Source organism: Sciurus vulgaris, assembly GCF_902686455.1.
Source record: "Sciurus vulgaris genome assembly, chromosome: 1".
NCBI lineage: Eukaryota > Metazoa > Chordata > Mammalia > Rodentia > Sciuridae > Sciurus > Sciurus vulgaris.
In genome coordinates, this window is record NC_136461.1 from 11,909,983 (window position 1) to 11,935,051 (window position 25,069).

The window sequence follows — 25,069 nt, forward strand, 5'->3', positions numbered from 1 at the left end:
GGAGGCTGCTCAGGACGGTCCAGTGCGGGCATGGAGTGGGTGGCCACTGCTCTGCCTTGGCTTGGCACCCTCCCGGCAGAGGGCAGGTTAATGGGCGCGAGGCAGGCAGGTCTTACTTGAATATGTGTGCGCGTGCGAGGCGTTTCCGCAGACGTGTGGCACTGTGGCTTTGCAGGAAAGAAGTGAGAACCCAAGGAAGTGCTTAGACCAGGCGCTCAGGTGCCACTTCGTAAAGGGTGATGGTCTGAAGTGGCTGAGGAGGAGAAAGGCCGGCCTGGGGCCGCTCGTTCTGGGAAGGCCTCCAGAAGGTGTGATAGAGGAGGTCGTTGTGCAGTTAGGAGCCAGTCTGTCTTCTTCCTGGTGGGGAAAGGGGCACCTTTATGTCACCTCCAGGGAGGAAAATCTGTGCCCTGCAGAGAGGGAGAGGCACAGACTTCTTGCTGCTTCAGCTGCTGCAGGACCACGTTAGGTCAAAGTACGCCTCCTGTCCGGGTGGGATATTCCCAGTGACATATTCTGGTCCCTTTGGGTTACAACAGGCAACAGGCAGATGATAGCCTTGCCTTGCGGGTCTTACAGGATGGAGATGTATTAGGCAGTTTGCTGGTGCTGTAATGAAATGCCTGAGGCTGGACAATCCTATTATGAAGAGAGGTTTAGGGCTCACAGTTCTGGAGATTCAAGGGCCTAGTGCTGCATCAGCTTAGCTCTGTTGGGGCCTCATGGTGGATGGCACCACTGTGGTGGGAATTTGAGGTAACATTGCCAGAGAAGAAGCAGAAACTGGGGTTCCATAGTTCCTCCTGAGGGCATGCCGCCAACTGACTCCAGGCCCCGTCTCTTAAAAGTCCCACCACCTCCCGACACCACCACCCTGGGACCATGCTTCTAATACGCAGTCATGTAAACCACAGCAGCAAAGATAAAAAACAAATTGATGAAGTAACTGTGTGTTTTGTATTAAGTCCTGTGATGGGATACGTGGGGGGTAGAATGAGAGTGGGGAGGTGCGTGTGGGTGTGGGGAGCAGAGGGCCTGGGAGGCCTCTCCCAGAGGACGTTCAAATGCCTGAGGGACAAGGAGGAGCCTCCCTGCAGAGAACCCAGGGAACATGTTCCCTGCAGGGAGTTCAGCATGTGCAAAGGCCCTGGGGCTGGATAAACCTGTCCAGTTTGAGCGACAGGAAGCACAGAGCCAGAAGTGGGCAAGGGGTCGCTGGTGGAAGGGGCTGTGGAGGCAGCTGGGGGGGAACGGAGGCCCTGGGGGTTCTTTCTCATTGTCTGCAAATCCCTTTACTAATCCAGTCAGCCCCGTGCTCCAGCTGTTAATGATCTGCTGAGAGATTGATCCTTTCCACATAATTATTCAAAAATAATTTACTGTGTGGCCATGATGCCCTTGGCTCCACATGGTGGCCAAGGGACAGGCGCAGAGAGGAGAGGATGAGGCCTTACTCTTGGAGACCCCAGTTCAGTTGACGCTCACAGGTGACCGCAGCGTGAATTTAGGAGGCTGGCCCACCTAGTGCCGTTGCGAGCGGTGCTGATGCCGAGTGCCTGCTCTGGCGTGCCCCCCGTGCCTGCCAGCCCCCAGCACCGCGGTCACCTGCTGGGGCAAGAGCTGGCCGCAGCAGGTGGGGCTCCCGGGGGCTCTGGGAAGGAGGGCCCGGGCCGTGGAGTGGCGGGCTGAGGGGAGGAATCAGTGTTCCTGCCAGGTTCTTCCTTTGAGTACTGGTGGGTGGCAGCGTTGTGAAGGGGGAGTTCACGGGGAATGGGAAGCATGGGTTTTGGGGAGACCAAGGATTCCATCTGGGAGCCTTGAACTTAGGCAGCCCCAGCCTCCAGCTGGGACAGGTGGGGCCACGTGGGTGCAAGGACTCACCTGGCCCTGGTCTGTGGGTACGGACTGCTGGATCCTCACTGTGCAGAAACCCTGCCCCAGGCCCCCCTGCTCCCCGGGCCTTCCTGTTTGGCAGGGGAGCTACTGAAGCTGTGGCCGATGACCTTGTTTTCGTGTCTGTCCTCACTCTCGTCTTCCTAGCACGTGTTTATTGAGCACCTACTAGGTGCCGGGCAACAAGCTGGAGATTCAGAGCCGGTAGGACGCTGTTAGACTCAGTCCCTGGGGGAGGCAGATAGATGAGCCCAGCAGATCCCCAGCAGAGTTAGGAAGAGGGAGGGAGCCCGGCGTGGCGAGCGGGATTCGGAGCCCTGCGGGGGAGGGTGTGGTGGGGTGCAGGAGCTCCCTGCAGCTCCCTAGGGGCTCCCTATCACAGAGGCCCTTCAGAACCAAGGAGTGACACAATCAGAACGGGCTGTCCTGGGTAGAGCCTGCTGCCTTGGGAGGGGCCGCAGACCCGGATCCTTCCAAGGCTGTTGACTGACGATTCCTAGGGTGTGTCCCACAGGGCTCCCAGCTTTCTTCCAACAAAGGTTCTGAGACTCAGGACAAGCAACACAGCGTGGCAGGGCATCCTCGCTGGGACTGCTCTCTTAATTGACAAGGAGTCTTGGGTGGACACAGGCGGCAGGCAGCCCAGGGAGGGGCTCACGGGGCTCCAGTGAAGGTCACCTTCCACCACCTTCTGTGGCTTTGAACTTTGCCCTTCGGTCCTAGGGAATGGCCATTGCCTCTGGGGGAGGAGCTGGGAGTGGCCGGCCTGGAGCCTCTGGCTGGTTCGGGCAGCTTCTGGGCATCTGCTTCCTCCCCGCATCGGGAAAACCACAGGGGCAGGTCCAGGATTGGATTGGCCCAGATCCCAGGAGGTCAGTGAGGCCGGCGGCCCCTGGGAGGACAGCTGTGTTTTACAGATGCCAGGCAGAGGCCATGGGCAGTTCCCGGAACCCGCCTCTGCTGAGCACTGTCACCTTGGGCAGGTGTCCTGCCTCTCCAGGGTCTGGGCCACCTCCTCTGGCAGGAGGGGTAGTGTTAATCATGATCCATCCAATTGAAATTGCGACCAGCGTTTCCTGAGGACTGGGGGCCTCGCATTCGTTACCTCGTTTCAGTTCTTTGTGGTGATCTTCAGGTACGCATGATAATCATCTTCATTTTCATGGATGAGGCAGCCAAGGAACAGAGAGGGGAAGTAATTTGCCCAAAGTCACACAGCTAGTAAAAGGCAAAACCTGAACGCGGATCTGTCTGACTGTGGGGCTTACCTTGGAGCCCCTCTGGTCCCCGTCCCACTGCCCAGTTGAGCACCCATTCTTTCCTTGGTGAATCACTTGGTAGGGACTTGCAGGTATTCTGCCCACCCGCTTTGGACACCCCGTTGAGTTTCATCCTGAAGCCTCTGCGCTCTGGGGGGCCTCAGCTGCGTGGGGCAGACCTGGGCCAGGATCCCAGCATCCCTGCCCGGGAGCCAGGCTCAGGGCTCAGATCCCACGTCTTCCTCAGCCAGCCAGGACCACGGGGGCAGCACTGCACCCTCCCAGCTTCACCCCAGCCTGTCTCCTCTGTGAAACGGGCAGTGCTGCTGGGGATCGAATCCAGGGGCCTCATCCCCAGCGCTTTTTTTATTCTTTGTTTTGAGAGGGTCTCGCCTTATTGCTGAAACACGCCTTGAACTTGCGGTCCTCCCGCCTCAGCCTCCCGAGGTGCTGGAATTACCGGCTGAAATCGGCGTCGGCAGAAATCTAGGGTCTCGGGTGGCTCAGTGCTGGAGCGCTCGCCTCGCCCGTGTGAGGCACTGGGTTCGATCCTTCGTGCCACATAAAAATAAATAAAATAAAGGCATGCAGTCCATCTGAAACTACAAAAAACATCAAAAACAGCTCTAGGTCCCTGCCGGCGTGAACACTGATGCTCCGACTTTTGAGGGGGCATGTTCCAAAAAAGCACCGTGAACTGGGAATGCATTCTAAGTAAAAGCCGCATTTGATTTGCCAGACGGAGGTCCGCCTCGGGCCGGCCCGGCCTGTCCTAGACGCGCCAGCACACACGCAGCTTCCCTGGGTGTGGGGGCTTGTCCACGCCGGGCCCAGGTCGTGCGTGCTGCGTCGCACCCGTGGCGGTCGAGAAGTCGCGAGTGGCACCGAAGTCGCGAGCAGGTCGGGACCAGCTGTGTCGCAGAGCGCGGGTTTCTGGCTTCCAGGGGTCCACAGAAACCAAGCCTTCGATGTCTTGTGCTTCCTGTGCCCTGTCTGGGGGCGAGGGGAGGCTGAGTGACAGCAGGCAGCCTGTGCCAGTGGCTGCTCCTGGTTGAGCACCCCCACCCCCTGGCGTGCCGGGCCCTGAGCCGGGCACGCACTCTTAGGTCCAGGCTGGAGGTGGGCACCCGGGAGCAGGAGCTCAGCTGTCTTTCCTGAGGGCCACGCAGGCGGGCTGGGCTGGTGCTCCTCTTCTGCGGTGCTGGGGAGGGAGCCCAGGGCCTGTGCGTGCTGGGCCAGTGCCCCGCCCGTGCCCAGCGCTGAGGGCTGGCCGTAAAGGCCGAGGCGGCAGAGGGTGCAGAGGACGTGTCCGCCCGCTGGCCATTGCCCCTCCCACGCCCTCTCCTGCAGAGCTCTTGGCAAAGCCAGTTCTCTGGCGACCCAGGTGGGAGGCCGCCCAGTCGCCCTGGAGCGGTGGTGGTGGGACTCAGGCTGGAAGTCTCACGGAGGGGTCCCAGGAGATGGAGAAGGGCAGCGAGGGCGCCGTCGCCATGGAGCCCTCCGGCTGCCAGAGCCCAGCCTGGGACTGCAGGCCTCAGCTGTTGGCAGAGGAGGGAGTGGGGACCAGGCGGAGGACCTGACTGGCAGGGAGGGAGGCCGAGGAGCTGAGGGCCGGATGATGGACGTACCCGCCCAGCTCCGTCTCCAGCCCCACCACACACTTGGAAAGGCCTCTCCCTGTGCTCAGGTGGCTCTGCAGCCAGCAGGAAAGCTCCAGGCTCCACGCTGGAGGCACTGGGGAGGAGGAGCTGAGCTGTCCGTCACAGCAGCTGCGGCAACTCAAAGTGCACCCCAGACCTGGCCGACGGTGAAGCGCAGGAGGCTTCTGAACAAAATCTGATTCTCTGGCCTCACTCCTGGAAATTCCCAAACCAGCTGACTGTCCAGGCCCAGGACTCTGCGTGTTTGAAAAGGTCCGGAGTCTCCCGTTAATTCCTCTGTCATTGGACAACAAGCACGCATCGAGGCCTCTTGAGGGCCAGCCTGGGCCCGGGGAGGCAGGGAGACCAGAATCGTCAGGCTGCCACGTCACCTACTCCACCGCCAGGTGGGGAGACAGGCAGGGGCTGCGTAGCGACTGCGCAGGGGTGCTTAGCCAGGTGGGGAACAAGTGTCTGCAGGAGGCCAAGACAGACTGAAAACGTGGGGCAACACTAGGATTCCTGTAAAGCTGGTTCCAGTAAATTCCAGGTTGGAGGAGAGCCCTGGGAACATGTGGACGGGCTTGTGATTTGTTCACGCACTTGTTTACTCACCTCTCTGTCTACCCATCCAGCCTGGCACCCACCATCCATCTTTCCATCCACCTAGCCATCTGTCTGCCTGTCCATCTTCACATGCACCCCCCCATCCATCCATCAATCCATCCATCCATCCATCAGTCCATCTAGTCTCTCATCCTCCCACCCATCAATCCACCCATTGACCCAGTGATCAATTTATTCACCCATCTATCCATCCAGCCATCCTTCATCCTTCCATACAGTCATCCATCCCTTCCTTCCTTCCTTCCTTCCTTCCTTCCTTCCTTCCTTCCTTCCTTCCTTCCTTCCTTCCTTCCTTCTTCCATCTGTTCATCTAGTCTCTCATCCTCCCACCCATCAATCCACTCATTGACCCAGTGATCAGTTTATTCACCCATCTATCCGTCCATCCATCCTTCCATCATCCATCATCCATCCATCCTTCCATACAGTCACCCATCCGTCCATCCATCCATTCATCCATCTATCCGTCCCTCCATCCCCCTGCCCACCCTCCCTCTGTCCTCTGTCCATCCTCCCCGCGTCCAGCCTTGGGTCCTCAGTGTGCTGAGGGCTGCCCTGGAGGAACTCCGTCTAGAGGGTGGTCAGAGCAAGGCAAGGGGTCTCGGCCCAGTGCGTTAGTGCAGAGGGCCGAGAGGTCAGCCGCCCCAGCGGTCATCCTGGAAGACTTCCCAGAGGGCCAGGCTCCAGATGCGGCTGGGAGTGTTCCAGGCAGATGGGGTGGGGAGGTGGACGCAGGAGGGCCTAGTCCTGGGAGGCCCAGGGCAACAGGTGCCTGGGAACAGGAGCAGTACTGGGTGGGGACGGAGCAGTGAGAGAGGGCGCCCAGGGGGCCCTGCTAGGCCTGCGGCTCTAGGGGCCACGGACAGGCCATGGAGGGCTGGGGGTTCCCAGGGGGCCTCCCAGGGCCCCCCTTCCCCCGACCCTCAGCTCCTTTCTGCAGCCGGAGCTGGGAGCCTGGGCCCCTGGAAACAGGCTGCCTGGCTTAGATCCCCACTGTGTCCCCTTGACTGGCCTTCCTGCTTCCATTTCATTCCTCAATTTCGGGACAGTCTCAGCAACTTAGAGTTGTTGGTGCTCAGAGAGTTGAGCTCGGAAGTCACAGGGGAAGAGGGGCTGGAGAGGACCCCTCCGGAGGCAGCCGGCCACGAGTCGGGGACAGAGCGGACTGGATCCTCCTCTGCCCAGGCCGGCCTGGCACCCTGGGTGCGTGGGCTGGGGGTTACACCCCCGGGGGCTGCTGGCCGGAGTCCCTGAGTCAGGAGGGCAGACAGCTGGGGTCAGAACAGGTGAGTCTGGGACATGAACCCTCGAGGGAGGGCTCAGGCTCTGGCAGAGGGGACTGCATCTGCAGGGCCATGGGAAGGGGACAGTTGTCCCCCAGCCAGACTGGGACAGGATGCCTGGAGACCCTGGTGTCCTGCCCTGCCCTGGGCTCCGCACGACGTCCCTCCCCTCAGGTTCCTGCTTGGCCTGAGGGACCTAGGCATGCCTGATGCCCTGCGTGACTTGGGTCACAGGCGGGTAAATATGAGGCCCACAGCCTGTTTGGACTGGCTGCCGGTCGCTGGCTTCTGAGCCCGCTGTCCAGATCAGCAGGTGCCCTCCAGGAGGGAAGGCCCCGCCCCTTGCTGGGGGTTGCGGGTCGTTCCCGCCCTGGTCCCACCATGGTCCGCTGAGCTGCTGTTTTATAGCCTGGGGGGCAGGTGCAGCCTGAGAGAGGCCAGGCCAGCTCAAGGTCACGCAGCATGAGGGTGGCCTGCGGCTGGACCTGGCAGTCACCCTGCAAAGTCCCAGTGTTTCCCACTGGGGTCCTGGGGTCCCCTTGCTGTTGGGGTCCTGCAGGGGTGCCGTGGGGTCAGAGGTGCCTGGAGTTGGCTCTGGCTCCTCCTTGTCTGGCCTGCACGTCCCCTTCTGTGAGGTGGGGTGGGGTTGGGGGTCCCAACAGGCAGGCCCCAGCTGGGCGCCTGAGTGATGTGGTACGGAGGCTCTGCTGCGGTGGCGTTTGGGATAATCACACGGCCATCCAAACTGGCACTTCGGGAAGACTGAGGGGTCCCGGGCTGAGCACGTTCCCGTCCTGGGTTGTCGTGAGTGAGCAGCACTGAGCGCGCGGTGGCCTGACCAAGGTCCAGGCCTGGGCCTTGCTCTCCGGGGGATCCTGGGTTGGTGCCTTCGGCTTGCTCAGCCCCAGGGGCTCCCCTGAGAGGCGGGGACAGCACGTCCACACTGCCAAGGGCATGGGGGGTGGTTCCTCAGACGGTCACCTTCTAAAGCCGGTGACCTGTGTCTGAGAGGGAGTGAGGTGAGGCCGGAGCTGGAGGGAGGCGGGCGCCGGCTCTGGTGGGGAGGCCCGCCGGGTCCTGAAGACTGCCTGCCCTGGAGCAGCTACGGACAGAATGTCCTGAGGCACATGACTCACGAGGCTGGCCCTGCTCTGCCCTGACACTTCTGTCATCTTTCAGTCATTTTCCCTAATACGGGCTCCTGCAGATCCCGGCTCCTTCCTGGGCCTGGAGGGCAGTGCTGGTGCCCAGGGGAGTCTGGCCTGGGAAAGGGCCTGTGAGAGGCTGCTGGAACCCAGGTGTCCCAGGGGGACAAGTTCCCAGGGTGGCCCAACAGCGGCAGCTGCACTGCCCAGAACAGGGCCTTGGCGTGGCTGGCCCACGCTCCAGCTGTGTGACCTTGGGCTTCACCTGTTAAAATTAAATTCAGTGCAACCAACATGTACGGCAGGACACCGGGTGGAGTGGGGCGTTGGGCGTTGGGCGGGGGCCTGGTCTCCACGCCGAGGGTTGTGAGGGTCGCGTGGGGTTAACACCTAAAGCACCCATAGTTCCTGGTTTTGGCATTATTATTTTTGTTACTGGGGACTGAACTCAGGGGTTCTTGAGTCACATCCCCAGCCCTTTTTATTGTTCATTTTGATACCGGATCTCAGTAAGTTGCTTAGGGTCTCACTGAGTTACTGAGGCTGTCCTTGAACTTGTGATCCTCCTGCCTCAGCCTCCCCAGTTGCTGGGATTGCGGGCATGCACCCCCTCGCCTGGCAAGGAGCCACGTTCCGAGGAGCCCCAGAGGATGCAGTGAGGCCAGGGCTTGGGAAGGCAGATCGGACCCCCTCCAGGGGGACAGTGAGCCTTGTGCCAACATGAGCATGTGACCGGGCTGTTTGGAGTGGCCATGGTGCCAGGCCCAGGGCAGGCGCACTGAGCGCCCTTGGGCCGCCACCTCTCTCTCTCCTGTCGCAGGTGTATCTCAGGCACCTGGAGCGAGACTTGGCTGTGGTGCCCCAGTGAACATGGGCTGAGTGAGGGGCTTACTCAGTGGCTCTCCAGAGTGTCCTTATGCCCAGTTTGCAGACGAGTAAACTGAGGCTTAGGGAAGAAGCTGCCCAGTGGCTAGGCAGTGACACCAGGATTGGGAGTCCACACTGCCTGATCCCAGCCTGCGTGCCCGCCCCGTGTTAGGATCCTGAAAAGGAGAAACTGACTCTGGCTGCCAGTTGGACTTGAGCCTCCCTGGCACCCCTTCTTCTCCCAGGCAGATCTGCGGTGGGAAGATGCAAAGGGCTCGACCCCCAAACGCTGCCCGCTCTGCCTGGACACCGTTTCAGGGAGCCCGGGTAGAGGGGACGGCTGCTGCCAGCCCTGAGGGGGTCCTTGCGGGCTGTGCCTGACGTCGTCAACAGCATCCGCGGCCACAGCAGGGGCAGCTGCTGGCTTAGGCAGAGGTTGGCATCCGGCTCCTCTGGTCAGCCTCATGGGGCCGAGTCTCAGATGTGCCTGTTTGGGTGCATCTCCAGGGTGGCGGCTGCATTGGCCTGGGCAAGTCCCAGGTGTTCCCAGAAGCGCGTGTCTGCTCTCAGCCCCCAGGTGGTTCCAGACCAGTGAGACCTCCCACGTTTGCATTCAGCGGTTCCAGGAGCCCGAGGCTGGGTTCCTACCAGTCGGCTCTCCGTTACTATGACAGACTACCTGAGATAATCATATTAAAAAAGTGCAAGGTTTATTTTGGCTCATGGTTTTGGTCCATGGTTGGTTGGGCCCGTCCCTTGGGCCTGTGGTGCGTTAGCACATCACCGCGTACTGTGTGATGGAAGAAGCTCCCATCTCATGGTGGTCTGGAAGCAAAGCCAGAAAAAGGAAGGGGCCAGGATCTCAACATCCTGGTCAGGGTCATGCCCTCCATGACCTGAGCTCCTTTCCTCAGGCCCCACCTCTTAAAGGGGCCTCTGTCCCAGTAGCACCAATATGTGGGCCTTTGGGGGACAGTCCAGGTCCCAGCTGTCGCAGACCCAGACGTGAGGGTGCTGTGGAGCCCCTGTGGGCAGTGCAGCTGGCTTTCCCTGGGCACCGCCGGCCAGACCGCCTTGTCTGCTGGCCCCCAAGCTGCCCTCTTGCCATGCCGCCTTCAGGGGTCCTGCCCCTCCAGCTCCTGGGGGTCCTCAAGGCCCCGCGGGTTTCCAGGCAGCACAGAGCCAGCTGCAGCGGCTGAGGGCACAGGCCGCAGCCGACGCCCGGCTGGAGCCCCAGCTCCCCCAATGGCCGGGGGCCTGGCAGTCTGTCAGCCTCTGTTGCCTGATCTGTAAAGTGGGGGCGACACCTGTCTCAGGGTTGACAGCTCGGAGTCGCACTGGGCCCCTAGGGACAGTGACCGCACAGGTGTGGGTGGAGGGGACACTCCCTCCCCAGGGACCTGGGCCACCCAAGAGCTCTTGCTTCGTCCTGTGCCCAGTCCCAGGACGTGGATCTCTGGGTGAGGTTGCCCGGCACGCAGGGGCAGGGGCGGGGGGACGCTTGGCCCCGTCGAAAGCCCCGTGGTGGCCCTTCGGCGCTGCAGCCACATCCGCAGCCTGAGTGGAGCCTGCGGAGGGGCAGCAGCGTCTGGCTGGAGGTGCGAGGTCAGGGCGCTGGCGGATTGGGGTGGCAGGCCCAGGGCGGTTCCCGCAGTGCCTTCTGGCCAGCCTCAGGGTGGAGGCTCACCAGCTCAGGGCCTCTGCCAGGCGCTCACCTCACCTGTGAGGGACCCGCCTCCTGACCCCGTGGGCTGGGCTCCAGCACGTGGGCTGCGCTGGGCCTCTGCCGCCCTCTGCCCTGGGCGCTCTGCTCTCGCTGCGCGTCGGCTCTCTTCACGGTTTCAAGGAGCCGCAGCCCACAGGACGGAGTCCCCGGCACCCCCGGCTGGGCCCAGGCCGCCCTCCAGAGCTGCTCCCTGTCCCCGTGGAGGCCCTGGCTGCCGCCATCAATGCGGTCCAGGTCTCCCTGCGGCACCTCGGGCTCAGGGGCAGGGTCACACCTGTCTCTCTCATCCTGCGACAGGACAGCAGGCCCAGTGCACGGAGAGGCTTCTGGGAACCGTGTTGTCCCTGTGCTGGGCCAGCCCTGGGGACGCAGGGGAGCTGGGCACAGGCCAGGCTGTTGATCCCTGAGCTGCGGCTCCTGGGTCCGGGGCATGCCGGTGCTGAGGCTGTGGAGGGCGTGACGTCCCTGTGGAGAGAGGTGGCAGCGCCTCTCCCTGCCCTCCTCCAGCTTTCTGAACTCCAGATGCCGGGCCAGGCGGTGTAGACACAGAGAGACGTAGGCCGTGGTCTCTGCCCACAGGCTGGTGGGGACATGCACCAAAGCCACGCAGCGCCGGGCAGCGTCCTTTGGCACCGTGTCTGGCGTCCTCCCGCCGAGGAGAGAGTGGCAGTGGCCTGTCTCTGCACCCCTGTGACTGGTGGGCAAGGTGACCCTGCATCAGGAGGCTGGCGCCTGCTCTGGCTCCCCGGGGGTTTGGCCAGCTCCCTCAGATCAGGGGCTCTCCACCTGGGTGACATCTGGCCGGTGGCTCTGCTGGGGGCCTCGCTGTGTGTCACAGCGTGCTTGGCGCCTGCCTGCTCGATGCTCCTTCCCCTTCGCCCAGCCGTGGCAGCCACCGTTGCCTGCAGACGTTGCCAGATGTCCCCTTGGGAACCCAGTGCCCCCGGTGAGAACCACTGCTGCGTGGATCAGGCATCCTCGGGGTGGGAATCGGAAATCCCAGTCTGCCCCCCCAGGAAGAGCACAGGAGGAGGAAGAGCCCGCAGCCCCCACGGGCCTGGCGCAGAGTCGGGTTTGGCACAAAGCGCAGCGTCGGTTGGGAGGTGGGGCCTCGCCCAGGCCCGCAGGGGCAGAGTCACCTGGGTCCTTGCCAGGCCTTCGTGTCCTCGGTAGGGCCGGTCGTCACGAGGTGCCTGGAGTACCGGGGCCAGCGGCAGACCTGGAGGGCTGGGCCTGAAGGTTGGACAGCCCCCGAATCTGGTGGAGCCCGGGACCACCGAACCAAGGCCGCTGGCTCCTCAGCCCAGCCTGGTGGTGTGGGGCTGGCGGGTTCCAAGTTTGCCTAGGGGTCAGGGTGGGCTGTGGGATGGCAGCAGGATCAGAGGGGCGGCTGGCTCTCCTGTCACTGCCTGCATGTTGAGCTAAGCCGTCCCCAGGGTCGGGGCCTGGAGACCGCGGGTCTGGCGGATGGTGTGTGGGAAATGGGGCTGTAGCACTTCCGGTTTGCACACTCGTTGAGGAGACGTGGGTGGCTGTCCTTGCCAGAGAACCTGGCCGCCTGAACGACCCTGGGTGGACCCAGGGAGGGCTCAGTCCTGGCAGGCAGCAGCCAGGTGGCGCTCCAGGCAGCTGCCCTCCAGCACCTTTGAGCAAGTCTCTGTGGGCGGCATGCTGGGCGGAACCCCCATTGCCTCCCAGGCCGTGGGTCTCTGTGAGGTTACTTGGGGAGCTCCTGTGCCCAGTGGCTGCCAGGGACGTGCTGTTGGCTGTCCTGTTTGCTGCCTGGGGGAGGTCGCTGTCCCTGTACTCAACAGGTTATTTTTAAGGTTCAGCAAGGACCCAGCAGCCGTCTGGTGTCTGCAGCTCTCCCAGGGGCGGGTTCTCCGGCTGCCTCGCTTCTCTTGCACCTCTGGGGCTGTTCCTGTGCCGCACGCACGGATACAGGGCCGTGGCCAGTGCTGCCTCACTCCAACCGAGGGAGCCGGGTTCAGATCCTCCCTTACTCTAACGGGGGCAGAGGTGGGGGAGGGCCTGGGGAGCTCAGGGGGCTGAGTGGGTTTGCTCAGGGTCAGGCCCAGCTGGCGGCTGTCCCAGAGCACTTTAGTGGCCACCCCTTCTTCACCGCGGGGGTAGTGCATGGTTGGACGCTGCAGGAGAGGCTGCCCTGTACCTTGCTGTGATGTCTCAGGAGGGCCCTGGAGGGCAGCGAGGGCCCGGGGGAGTCCCCACTCTGGCCCGTAGCTCAATGCTACATCTGTTCAGGAAGAGCCGGTCGTGTATCCATTCAGCCAGTCAGCAGCTGCTGTGTCCCCTTTCTCAGAGAGCAGAGCATCCATGTGGACTACTATGATTATTTTTTTGTACCAAGGGGCTTTTAACCACTTAGCCACATCCCCAGCCCTTTTTAAAATATTTTATTCAGAGAAAGGTCTCACTAAATTGCTGAGGCTGACTTTGAACTCACGATCCTCCTGCCTCAGCCTCCTGAGCCACCGAGATTACAGGTGTGCGTCACCTCGCCAGGCTCTTGTGAATGATTATCCAACTGAATAAACATTCTTTTTCATGGTGCTGGGATTGAACCCAGGGCCACATGTGTTCTAAGCAGGCACCTCGTTTAATCCTTGGAGCACCCTATGTGGTGCGGGTTCCTAGTGGAAGCGAAAGCCAGGAATCGGCAGTGAATTATCTCAGCGTCGGGCTGGGGACCCAGCCAGGACCCAGCAGGGCTCACTCTTGTAAAAACCATGGCCGGCCCCCTGAGGGGCACTTGGCAGGACCAGAGGCCACTTCAGAGCAGCCCAAGTGCATTGCCCGTTTCCCACTGTGAAGCAGAACGTGGGCAGGTGGGCCCCCGACGCATGGTGCCGAGGGAGGAGGGAGACCGGAGGACCTTGAGGGATGCGCCCTGGGACCAGGGCGTGGGCAGCTCCTTGGAGCCCCCGGCAGGGTCCGTCGGCGCCCGCTCCCTTTGTTCAGCTGGTAACCACTGCGGGCCCGTGTTTGGGGATGGCTTCTGCGCGGGTCAGCGTCATGGACTCGACTCACCCAGGACGGCAGGATTCGGGGCGAACCCCTGTCGAAGCCAAAGACCCCCCCACTCTCCCTCAAGGGCTGCAGCCAGTGCCCTGCCCCTTGCCACTCCCCGGACGCCAGGCCCTTCTCTTGAAGTCAAGCGCAAGGGCATAGGGTCACCCCATTGGCCTCCTGGACCCACAGGCCTGATGCTGGGGGTCTGTCTGGCTTTGGACTTGGAAGCAGACAGACCTCAAGGTGCTTCTGGACTTGGGTGGGGTGGCTCTGCCTCTCGGAGGCTCGTCTTCCTCCTCCATTATGGGGCCTGAGGCAGCTGGTGTGGCCCTGGCCTGGCGTAGCCCGAGTCCCCAGGTCTCCCCATCTCTTCCAGGGGCAAGGACAGCTGGAAGGAGCTCACACTTCTCCGGGAAGGGCTGCACGCACCGGCATGGGTCTGGCCTCACGTGCAGGCACTCTGCATGTTCAGTCAGAGCTCTGCCCAGCTTGCGCCCTGCCTTGGTTGTTGGTCTGAGCTGGTTCTGTCCGCAGTTTTGTCTCATGCCCCTGTGGGACAGTGGACGGCCCCTTCCAGGACAGAGGCACGGCTGAGGCCTGTGTGTTTTGACGGGCCTGCTCAGTTCTGCATGGCCGCCAACCCCGGACCCCACGCCTGGCCCGGCCCCTTCCCTGGAAAGCTGAATCCGCACTGGGGACCCACCTGCCCATGTGCGTACCTGCCCACCGTGGCCAGCTGGCAGCCCAAGTCTCCTGGGTCCTGGGGCCCTCGCCCGGCCACATGCTTCTGACTCACCAGGGGAAGAATGTGGTCTTTTGGGAGCAAGTTTTTAAAAATAGCCCAAGTCCTTCCCCACCCCGCCCCACCCCCTCCTGATCACTCCCTGGCTGGGCCCCAGACCACGTCCCACGCTGGTTTTGGGGAACCGCCCCTCTGCAGCACAGCGGGGTGGGTGTTTGTGAAGCACCCTGGAGGAGCTGCCCAGATGGGAGGAGCCCTTCCCAGGAGTGGGCGTCCCACACTGGCCATGGCCACCTCTCCTCAGGGTGCCGACCTGGGCGCCCCCTTTGTTCACCCGGCAAGTGCGTCTTGGGGTCTGTGGTGTGCCAGGCTCTGCTCCAGGGCTGTGGACAGTGGTCCTTCCTTTGTGGAGTCCACACACCAGTAAGAGGAAAGTGATAGAAACACATAACAGGTGTGCTGGTGATGTCGGGAGGTGCTCAGTGCTGTGACGCTGGACAGCAGGGTTGGGGTATAGCGCCAGGGCCACGAGTGTGGGCTGTCCCATGGGTGGCTTTGGAGCAGAGCCCTGAAGGAGAGGGAGCCAGCGGAATGGATATACGTGGGAAGAACATCCCAGGCAGGGGAGCAGCAAGTGCAAAGGGCCTGGGGTAGGAGCATGCTGGGTGTTCAAGAAAGTGCCAGGCAGTCATGATGAGAGTGGAGTTGGTCACAGGAGAGACATAGGAATGGAGTCACAGAGGTGGTGGGGACCCCAGGTCAGGATGAGGGCCCGGGCCTCCCTTTGGATGGGGGAAGGGGAAGCACACAGGGTCTGGGCAGGGGATCCCCATGGCTGCTTTGCTGAGAACAGTGAGCAGGGTGGGGCATCAAGGTGGGAGCGGAGACCAGTAGAGGCTGTTCCCACAACAGTCTAGGTGATTTGGAGCAGCGGTGGCCGTGGAGGTGGGGAGATGGGGGAGACAGGGTGTTTTGAAGGCAGAGCCAGCGAGATTTGCTGATGGCTAAGGCTGGGTGTGGGAGAAGGAGGAGGCCAGGACGACTCCGGGTTTTGGGCCAGAGCCAGAGCTGCTGGCGGGATGGAGCTGGCAGGCTGGTGCTCAGGGCTTGGTGTGGCGGTGCTTGGGTTCCCTGCCTGCTGGAGCAGGGTGCAGACGCCTCCCGGCAGAGGGCAGGTCTGCATTCCAGGGGAGACCAGGAGAGTGTCCCTGCACAGATGTGGGCAACGTTGCCCAGGAGCGTGGTGGGGCCCGTCTGGGGCCGAGCGGGCTAGGGCAGGGGCTGCGGGCTGGAGCCCTCGGGTCTGGCCTCGGGGCCTCAGGTGACCTCGGGGTTGGCTTGTGGCTGGTGGGCAGACGCCTGACTGCGGGTAGCTAGCGTGGGGCCGAGTGGAAGGAGAGCTGGAGACAGCCTGGGCCTCACTTCTAGGGTGACAGGCGGGGTTCAGGTGGGAGACACCGCGGCGGCGTCTGTGCGGTTGCTGGGAGGGGCCCGGGAGGGAGGCTCGGTCCTCCTGGCTTCTGCCAACATCTCCTCCCTGGGGCCCGAGGGGGAGGTGCTCCTGGGAACATGCAGGGATGGGACAGGCAGGCTGTAACCGCCACCAGGAAGGCACCAGGCCGCCTGTGGGGCAGCTCCGAAATCCCACCATGCAGTCATCCCCAGACCAGCCCAGGTGCTCTGCATGCAGAAGCTAAGCCACGTTCCACATGGTGGGCAGGAGGCCCAGGCCACGGGGAGGGGTGCCCATGGGGAGGGGCACCTCCTCCGCCCTGCCAGTGCCACTCAGCAGGCCCCTGGGGTGTGCAGGAAGGTGCCCCTGCAGCTCCACCCAGGTGGGCGGGTGCACTGCTGAGCCCCTAGCCAGCCGGCTGGTGGGCGGTCCTGGAGGTGCCTTGGGTGGGTTTCTGCCAGGAGCAGGTCAAGTTCATTACCTCGCTCATGCCTCACTCCCAGAACCTCAGCTCCCCTGCACACACACCTGCTTCACGGGCCCGCTGAGCAAGTGCAGCCAGGACTTGCAGACATTCTGCCCTGCAGTCCCCACACTGGCTCTGGCCTGGAAGTGGGATGCTGTGCCCACCTGCTCTGCCCGGGCGCTGCCCCCACAGAGCCGCCGCTGCTGGCCTCTGACCGGCTGCTGCAGCACAGGAGCCTGCTGGGCTCTCTTGGTTCTTTGCCCAGGGCCTCTGGTAGTAGGCGGCAGGCAGGGTGAATGACCTGGGCTGGGAGGGAGAGCCTCCAGAAGTTGTGAGGGGGTCTCACGTGCCTGCGGCCTTCATCCTCGGGGCCTGCAGTGCCCCTGGAGCTGGGGCTGGAGCAGTCGGCCTCTGCACTTGAGCGCCTGGAACGCCCGGGTGGCCTGCGTGCCCCTCCGACTCCAGACATGCCCTGGATCGCAGGCTGCCACAGACCGCCGTTCTCCAGCTCAGCCTTCCCGTGACTTTGGGTCGGTCCTTGGGCTTCCTGTCTGTGAACATGGGATCGGCCCTCGGCCTTGGTTCCGGCGTGTGGGGCTCTCTGCTGCGTGGGGGCCCCAGCCCGCTGGCCTGGGGTTACCTGGGCAGGAGGAGGCCCCGCTGTAGGCAGGGAACTGAGGCTTGGTTAGGGGGAGGACTTCACGCCCAGGGGTCCTGCCGCTGCCCCCTCCTGGCCTCAGCTGGGCTCTCTGGTGCCATATTTTGGGTTGCCCAGGATGTGGCTGGGCAGAGAAGAGGGTGGGACCCTTCCGTGCGGATAGCAGGCGGCTGTCCACATCGCAGCTGCTGACCCCTCCCCGGCTGGGCCCTGGGGACAAATGGGTCAATCCATTGGGGGCTGGGAGGGGGAGAGGAGGAGGGCTGGGCCTGAGCCTGGAGGCAGCCCCCTCAGGAGCTGGGTTTCCCAGGCAACGGCCCCCAGGGGTCCCCTGTGGCTGGGCCATTGGGGCAGCTCTTTCCCATAGAGGCTTGGTGGGGGTGGGGCTGGGGCTGGGGCTCTGGCCGCTCCTCACTGTCCCCGCCTGCAGCTCATTGACCAGGCTGGCCCGGGAGGTCAGTGGTGGGGGTGACCAGTAGGCTCTGGACAGAGCCTTCATTGTGTGAGGCCCCAGCCATTGACCCAGCCTTGCTGCCCTGCTCTGGCGGTGGGGGCTCCTCCTGGAGGCTCCCTTGGCCTTCCCAGCACAGAGGAAAGGGAGTTCTTGCTGCCCCCACCTCGGAAGCCCTGAGAGGCCTGGCACCCCAGGCGAGGGGAGGAGCCTGGCCCTTCGTCCCTTTGGCACAGCTGGCCAGCCACCTCCAGGGAATTCCCGGAAGGGCCCCCCGGCCGACCCTGCCACACCGCTGCGGAGACTGGCTTAGTAGTAGTAGTTTGACCTCGGGGCCTCCCTGGATCCCTCCAGCCTCTTGATCCTCATCTGGAATGGGAATCAAGTCAGAGGAACATTGAATCCTGCGGCCAGGCTGGGGCCTTGCTGGTACTTCCAGTGTGCGATCCCACGGCTGGTCTGCTGCTGGCAGCCCGACTGGACTCGGGTCAGCAGTCTGTGCGAGGGGTCTGGTCCCCCAAGGAGAGGAGCAGCAGGACCCTGGCCCCTCACTTGCCAGCCCCTTCCTGGATAAAGCTGTGGGCCTCTCTCCGGAGTCTCCACCAGGTGGCTCCTGGTGCTTAGGGACTCAGGGACTGTGGTACCCCTGCCCCGCCCCCAACCAGGCTGTGGCCTCCTCTTCCTGCTCCGCCCCAGCCTCACCTGCATTCCTCCTGGGCCCTGGGCTTCTGGGCAGCGCAGAGGCCACGTGGAGGGCTGCAGTCTCCAGCCCTGTGCGCACATCAGTTTCACCTGTGGGTTTTGAGAATACTCTGCACCCCCACAACCAGCTGCACCCCGAATCAGAACTTGTAGCACCAAGCCTGGGGCCAGAAGTGGTTTTCAAAAGCTCCACAACCCGGATTGGGAACCACTGTGTGGAATGAGTCAAGGGAGGGTTCACAGAGCAGACGGGGCCTGGGTTTTGAAGGTCGAGTAGGAGTCTGCTAGTGGGAGAGAATCTGGAGGGAACACACGGCCCAGCAAAGGCCCAGAGACGGGAACTGTCTGCGGGGTCCTGGGGCTGCAGAAACCCAAGCCAGGTAGGGAGCTCCTAAGACCAGAGAGGTTGGGCGGCCCTGTCAGGGCCCGGGATCCATTCTGAAGGCCACGAGGAGGGGTTCAAAGGAGGGGCTGACGGTAGGTGTGGAGCAGTCACTGCGGCAGCCGAGGGGGCGCACAGGTTGGCCAGGCGCGTATCTAGGAGAGCTGAGAGCCAGAGGGACGCGGGCAGTGGGGGCTCTGGTCCTGACCAGCCCAGGCACCTGGTCTCACCCTGCCACCCTGTCCCCAGCTCCTGGCTTCCCGGAGACGGGCACCTCTGAGGCCTGGCGTCAGGATGGGTGCCTGGGCCGGGGCCTGGCCTTGTTTCCTGGTGCAGGGTTGGTGCGGGGGTGGTTCCTGGTGGGGCACATGGACTTGAACCCTGGGGGGAGGCCCCAGAGCGGCTGATAAGCACTTTGGTTGAATTAGTGCGGCGGGACCCCACTGGTGAGTGGCAGCAGGGTGGTGGGAGGCGCCGTGCTGGCTGCTCCCGCGTCCTGGCTCTCTGAGCTCAACCTCTGCGTCGCGTGCTGCAGCCTGGAGCCGGGGGCTTCCTCCCTGGCCCCTTGGGCCTCCCTCTGAGCGCCACCGGAAGCCGCCTCCTTCTCACGTTCTGCACAGTGGAGGGGAAAGCCATCTGGGGTCGGCCTGCCCATTGATCTTGGCCGTCATTGTACAAAAGGTGACCCCAGAGAAGAACATCCGAACCCGGCCCCGAGCTGGGCATGGTCAGCCTTGAGTTGGTCACCTCGTCCTCACTGGCCAGCACAGCACGCCCGGTGTGGAAGCGAGGAGGCCCTTCCCTGTTGCTGTAGCGCGTGGCCGAGCCGGGGCTTGAACTCAGATCCTCCGCCACAGCCCCTTCTTTTAGCCAGGGCCCTGGAGTCACCGCCCACTGGAGCCGCAGGCCTGGGCGGCCCCTTTCCCTTCGGACTCAGTCCACACATTCAAAGCCTCAGCGCCAGCCTGGAGCCGTGTCTGGTGCCCACGTGCAGCCCCGAGGCATTGGGAGGCATTGGCGTCGGGTCCCTCTGGAGAGCAGATGGTGGCCGGGTGTGGCTGGGGCAGAGCGTCGGCTGGCTGGCTCCAGGCCCGCTGCGTCCAGCGCTGCAGGAAGCAGGACAGCCCTGTGTTGTTTTCATTTTCCCTCCTCCTGGCGCCCCCTGGGGGCATCTGGGAAATTCAGAGAGAGGAGGTCAGAGGGAGGCCTGCCGCCATCCTGGGGCTTCCTTCGCGCCCTTTCCCTCTGTGCTTCCGAAACAGCCGGAACCGGGCGGCTGGACCTCCCTGCTTGCTGGCCACTGATTCCTGGACGCTCCTTCACCAGAGCCTCTTCTGCTGGAGGACGCCTGCCAAGGGCCTGGGTCAGTTTTCCGAGGGAGGCTCTGCTCCAGGACTGCAGTGCATCTGTGGGCTCCAGTTCTTCCTCGGAAGCTTCCGGACCATGTGCAGTCCAAGGGGCTTCTCCTTCTCCTCCATTCTTTATTTTTATTTTATTTTTTTTGGTACCAGGCACTTAACCAGTGAGCCACATCCACAGCCCTGTTTAATATCTTATTTTGAGACAGGGTCTCCGCAGTTGCTCAGGGCCTCGCTGAGTTGCTGGGGCTGGCTTTGAACTGGTGATCCTCCTGCCTCAGCCTCCCGAGCCACCGGGATCACAGGTGTGCGCCCCCAGGCCTGACCTTTTATCTTTCCCTCTTTTGGTATTGGGGATTAAACCCAGCGCACGTCTACCACTGAGCTATGTCCCTAGCCCTTTTTGTTTTGAGAGAGGGTCTTGCTAAGTTGCCCAGGCCAGCCTGGAACTTGCGAACCTCCTGCCTCAGCCTCCGAGCTGCCGGGATCACAGCTGTGCCTGGCTGGGAGGCTGACTCCTGTGGCGTGTTCCGAGACGGTTACTGAGAGTTAGGTAAGAAAGTCGGCTGCACGCAGGGTCGGAGCCCTCCCTACCCTCGCCTGCAGGGAGCGTGCTCTGAGACCCCAGTGGGTGCCCGAACCCCGGGTGGTGCCGGTCCCTACGCCAGCCACCCGTGCATGCCTGTGACGAGGTGTGATTGATACGGTAGCCACAGCGAGGGGTCAGCAACGATAGCCCACGAGGACACTGAGGAGTCAGCAGCATACTGTGGTGGACCTGGGACTGGGGTCTCTGCCTCCCTCTGTCAAAAGACTGCACCCTGCTCACGTTCCTTCTTGGGTGGCAGGAGGTGACAGGATGCCTGCCGCCTGCCTGAGGAGGGGAAGGGAGGCAGTGACGGAGGTGGTGACATGCATCGGCCGCTGTCACCTGAGGATGGCTCTTGGGATGGTGGAGCCAGGCGGAGCCCGTGGACTGTGGGCAACTGAAACCGTGGAAGGCGACCACCGATGGGGCCGACGGCTGCGCAGATGTGCAAGCTGGCAGATCCCTGGGATTGTTCCGGAGGGTTCTCGAGAGACGAACGGTTGCTTGTGGGGTCAGGGCCTGGGGTCGGGGGAGGCATTTTACTCCACGCTATTCGTCCTGCTTGAATTTCGAGAGGACTCAAACGTGGCAGTTCCTTAATGAGCAAGTCCCGCAGCCCTGATGGTCGGACTTGAACCTTGGCCCTTCCCAGCTGTGTGGCCGAGGCGAGCTGCTTGCCTCTTCTGGGCCTCACTGTTCCCTTTATGGTCTGGACTCACACCGTAACGCCTGAGATGCGCTCAGAATGACGTCCGAGAGGCGGCGGCACGGGCGCGGGTACGTCACTGATGCTGCCAGTGCCCCCTGTTGTCACTCGGTCGGCCAGTTAAACCGAGGCCTTTAGGACCGGGAAGGAGACCAGGCTGGGGCCTGGAGGGCTGGCTGTTCTGCCTGGAGAGAGCCCCAGCTCGGCGGGGGTGGTGGCAGGGGATAGGACGAGGGGGGAAGCCCACCTGGGCGGGCCTCCTGGGAGTGTGAGCCCACCTAGGGTGGGTGGCCCGCCTGGGCCGGGAGAAGCTGCTGGAGCCCCTGGGGCCTGGCCTGGGCCCCACCTCCGCAGCCCTTTCCCTCCTTACACCCACGTGCCAAGGCCAGGTGGCCCCCTGCCAGCTGGCCAGCTGGGGGCAGGATGAGGCAGAGAGAGTGGCCTTCAGCAGGCTGCAGGAGGAAGTGGCAGCCATGCTGTGGCCTGTGGCGGTCCAGGCCAAGCCCACCTGGGCCCTGGCCAGAGGGCACAAGGAGGGACCCTCTGCTGGACTGCAGTGCCGAGTGCCCTGGGGAGCGGGCAGAGGAAAGTCTGGGTGCAGTGGCTTCTGGGAAGGTGGGGCTTTGGTGGGGCAGCGGCTGGTCTTCCCTGGGTTAATGATTTGCACTGGGTGAGGCCAGGCCTCTCGTAGGGCTGCCCCAGGCCTGGGGACTGCTGGGAAGTGGGGGAACCACCCCTGGCGTGTGCGGGTCCTGGCCAGGGACCTTGGGGACCTCGGGGGACCAGACTTCAGTCTTGAGCGCCATCTGATTGGCTTTCTGGCCTTTTTCCACAGGCAGGCGGTGGGGACGGCGCTGGTCTGAGCTGGACTTTGTCTGATGGCTTCCTCCGACCCTCCTCCACAGCCTGACGCAGGTACGTTGCCCACTCTCTCCCTGCCCTGCTGTCCCACCTCGCTCGGGGCCTACGGGCCCAGCAGATGGCACCAGCCCCATGCCATCGAGCTGTGGTCAGCTTTGGAGCAGACGGACCAGGGGAGAGTTTAGCTCCGCGGCCGCCAGGCCTGCCTGGGGCTCCTTAGCCACAGAACGCGGCTCCTTCTTCTTGAGCCGACGCGGGGCGAGGGCTGGTTCTTACCTGTTCCCCTGAGGTACCTGGAGGGTGGGCAGTGTGGGCCTGGGGCTGAAGCTTGTGCTGTGAGGGCGGAAGCCCGAGGCTGGGGGCAGGGTCGGCCATGAGGTCAGGTCTCAGCAGGCCCGGTTTGGCAGACTCGGGGAAGAGGAGGCAGGAAAGGTTTCTTATTCTCACAAAACTCTTCACCGCTTATCTGAACTTCGTCCAGCGTCCTGTGTGTATTTGGAAACCGGCTTTGGGGCCTCAGCCCCTGCGGGTGGAGTCCAGGGACCCTGGAGGAATTGGGCTGTTTGGCCCACAGGTGCCGCTTGCTGTCCTTTCGCCCTGCAGTGGGGAGGCAGGGGGGCAGCGGTCACCAGCGAGGGCTTTGCGGCCAGCCCAGTCTGAGTTTGGATCCTGACCCTTCCACTGACACTGTGGGCTTAGAGCAGTGACTTGGGGTGGTCATCAACCAGGCGGCCACAGTAAGGCCCTATCCTCCTGTCGCAAAGTCTAAGCCTGGGCAAGGCCCCGGTGAGGGTGAGCAGTGACCGGCTGAGTGGAAGACTGTCCCCTGGTTGTGTGTGGCCCCACCCCTGCCCCGGGTCAGACGCTGCCTCTCATCCTTGCTGAACAGCCCTCTGTTGAGCCGGGGACCCTGGGGCCACCTCCGCCTGGTGGGGAACCTGCTAGATGACCTGACTTTGCCATGGCCACGGGTGGCTCGCCGGGTGGGCTGTCCCCAGGACCGGGTGTGTCTGGGAACACCAGAGGCGTGCGTGGCACCTCCTGTCCTGCCACCTGTCCAGCTGGCTGGGAAGGGCTCTGTTCAGCTCCCAGGAACCGGGCCCGGCCGCGGGGCTCCTCCTCCTGATGAGGAGCCATGTCTGACCACGTGGAGCCAGGGCGGCGGGCGCAGGGCGCAGCCTGAGGACAGGCACGTCTGCAGCCGTGCCGGGGCCCCTCTGTCCCTGCTGCCTGTTCCACGCTCCAGAGGACCCGTGTGGTGGGGAGGACGAGACTGACAGAGTCCACTCCGTCCTGCTGGCGCCTGCCGCCTAGCCCCGGGGCCCTTGCCATTCTCAGGTCCTGTGGGAACTCCCTGTCATCTGAGCAAGTGCCACCCCACTCCCGAGGGGCTTCCCCGGCTGCCAGGCGCCTCCCTTGCCCCGTCTTCACCCACCGGGCACCGGCTCCCGCCCAGTCTTGGCGGAGCATGGCCGCGTGGGCACAGCAGGCTCTCGTCCTCGGGGCTCGGCATGGGCAGCCAGGGTCCCCTCGCACTGTCTGGGGGCCGCGGTGGTTGGTGTGCCCCTGCCGTGTCCGTCTTCCTGGCGGCAGCGAGCTCCTGGACACCCGGACCAGGTCTTCCTTCCCCTCAGCCTCCTGCCAATGACGAGTGCGTGACATTGATGGGCAGCTGGGTCCTGTGCTTGTGACACTGCCCGGGGGCCCAGGCCTGGCTCCTGAGTGGGGACACTGCCCTCCCCCGCAGGCCATCAGGACTGTGACGCCAGTGACCACTGGGGCAGGGTGCCCGAGGGGGAAGGTGCAGACAGTGACCATGACGACCAGCGGTCGTCATGGTGAGAATGGCGGCCGTGAGCCCCCCGGGCACCTGGGGGGCTGAGCGAAGCTTGGGGGGGTCAGGGACCCACACTCAGCAGCCAGCGCCGGGGACAGCTGGGGTCTGAGCTGCGCCCCGGGGGCCTGACCTGCAAGCCCTGGTCACCGTGGTGCCACCAGCTCTCCCTGCAGGGAGACCCGCCCAGCGATCAAGGACAGCCCGCAGTGGGCGATGGCTGACCAGCCATGGTCGCAGTGACCTGTGGTCATTTACTCCAGAATTTGGAAACACTTAAACCAGAACCCGTGGACATGATATCAGGAGTGTGTGTGGGGTCAGTTTCCACAGGTGCTCACCGTGTGCCCGCCACGTGCTGGACCCTGCTCTAGGGCCAGGGTACACCAGGGACAGAACTGAGAAACCACCTGTGCAGAGCTCAGGTTCCCATGGGAGTGGTGGACGGGGTGGAGGTGACATGGCTTGTTGTGTGCTGATAAAGGATAAGAGCAAGCAGGCCAGGCCAGCAGGGACTCAGGGTCTTGGGCAGCCTCACTGAGGGGGACATAAAGAGCTGAGGGTGTCCAAGTGGGAGACGATACCAGGGGAGGCTATTCCAGGCCCTGGGTTGGCAGTGCAAAGGTCCTGAGGCAGGCCTTGCCTGGCGCATTCTTGCAGCAAGGGACCCGTGTAGCTGGGGAGGTGAGAGCAAGGGGCGAGCAGAAGAGTATGTGCGTGCACACGCGAATGGACTGGGTTGAGTCTGCCCTGTGTGTCAGCTGCGTGACCGTGGGCGCCGCACCTGGCCTGTCCATCTTTGGGCTCCTTGTGTAAGCGGGACTGGCGTGGAGGCTTCAGGTGCAGTACAGGGCTGCACTTCAGGGTCCCAGTGAGTTTCCACTCCTGGGGAAGGAGCTGGTATCCAGGGCCACGTCACTGACCCAAGGGGCCACCCAGCAGGAGGGACTGGCTCTGCCTCAGCGGCCTCTGGTCCTCACATCCCAGGGGAGGTCGGAGACTGTTCCCTACAGACCAGCAGCTGAGGAAACTGTCTCAATTTGAGATATTTGCACCTAGAATGTTCTGCGCTGGGAATCTCAGGGCCACTGGGGGCGTGATTTGCAATGTGCTGGTTGGAGCGACCGTCGGAATCAGAAGTGGCCCCGTCCATCTGCTGGCCCATGCACACTTCTCCACCGTCGTCCTCCCACCCAGTCACTCACTCACCTCGGCCTGGGCCAGACAGTCCTGTCCTCCAGGGTCTCAGGCAGGGAGGAGACAGTCATCACAGGCCTCACTGTCCTGGACCCTGGTGTAACCTGCTGCTGTGTTGAGCGGTGCCTGCCCGGAGGTCCTCAGCCAGTGATTTCCCCCCTGGGGGCTGTGATGCAGGAGACATCGGTGGTCATGACTGG

At 63.2% G+C, this 25,069-nt stretch overlaps 1 protein-coding gene across 3 annotated transcripts in view; it reads left to right on the forward strand.

The window, feature by feature from the left end:
• ARHGEF10L (Rho guanine nucleotide exchange factor 10 like) overlaps positions 1-25,069 on the forward strand; it is a 124,598-nt gene that overhangs the window by 20,138 nt on the left and 79,391 nt on the right. For all 3 annotated transcript variants that reach the window (XM_079109498.1, XM_079109497.1, XM_079109499.1), the window contains exon 2: positions 21,813-21,892. In XM_079109498.1, coding sequence (XP_078965624.1) covers positions 21,856-21,892 — 37 coding nt within the window. In that variant the 5' untranslated portion in view covers positions 21,813-21,855. The remainder of the gene's footprint in view (positions 1-21,812; positions 21,893-25,069) is intronic.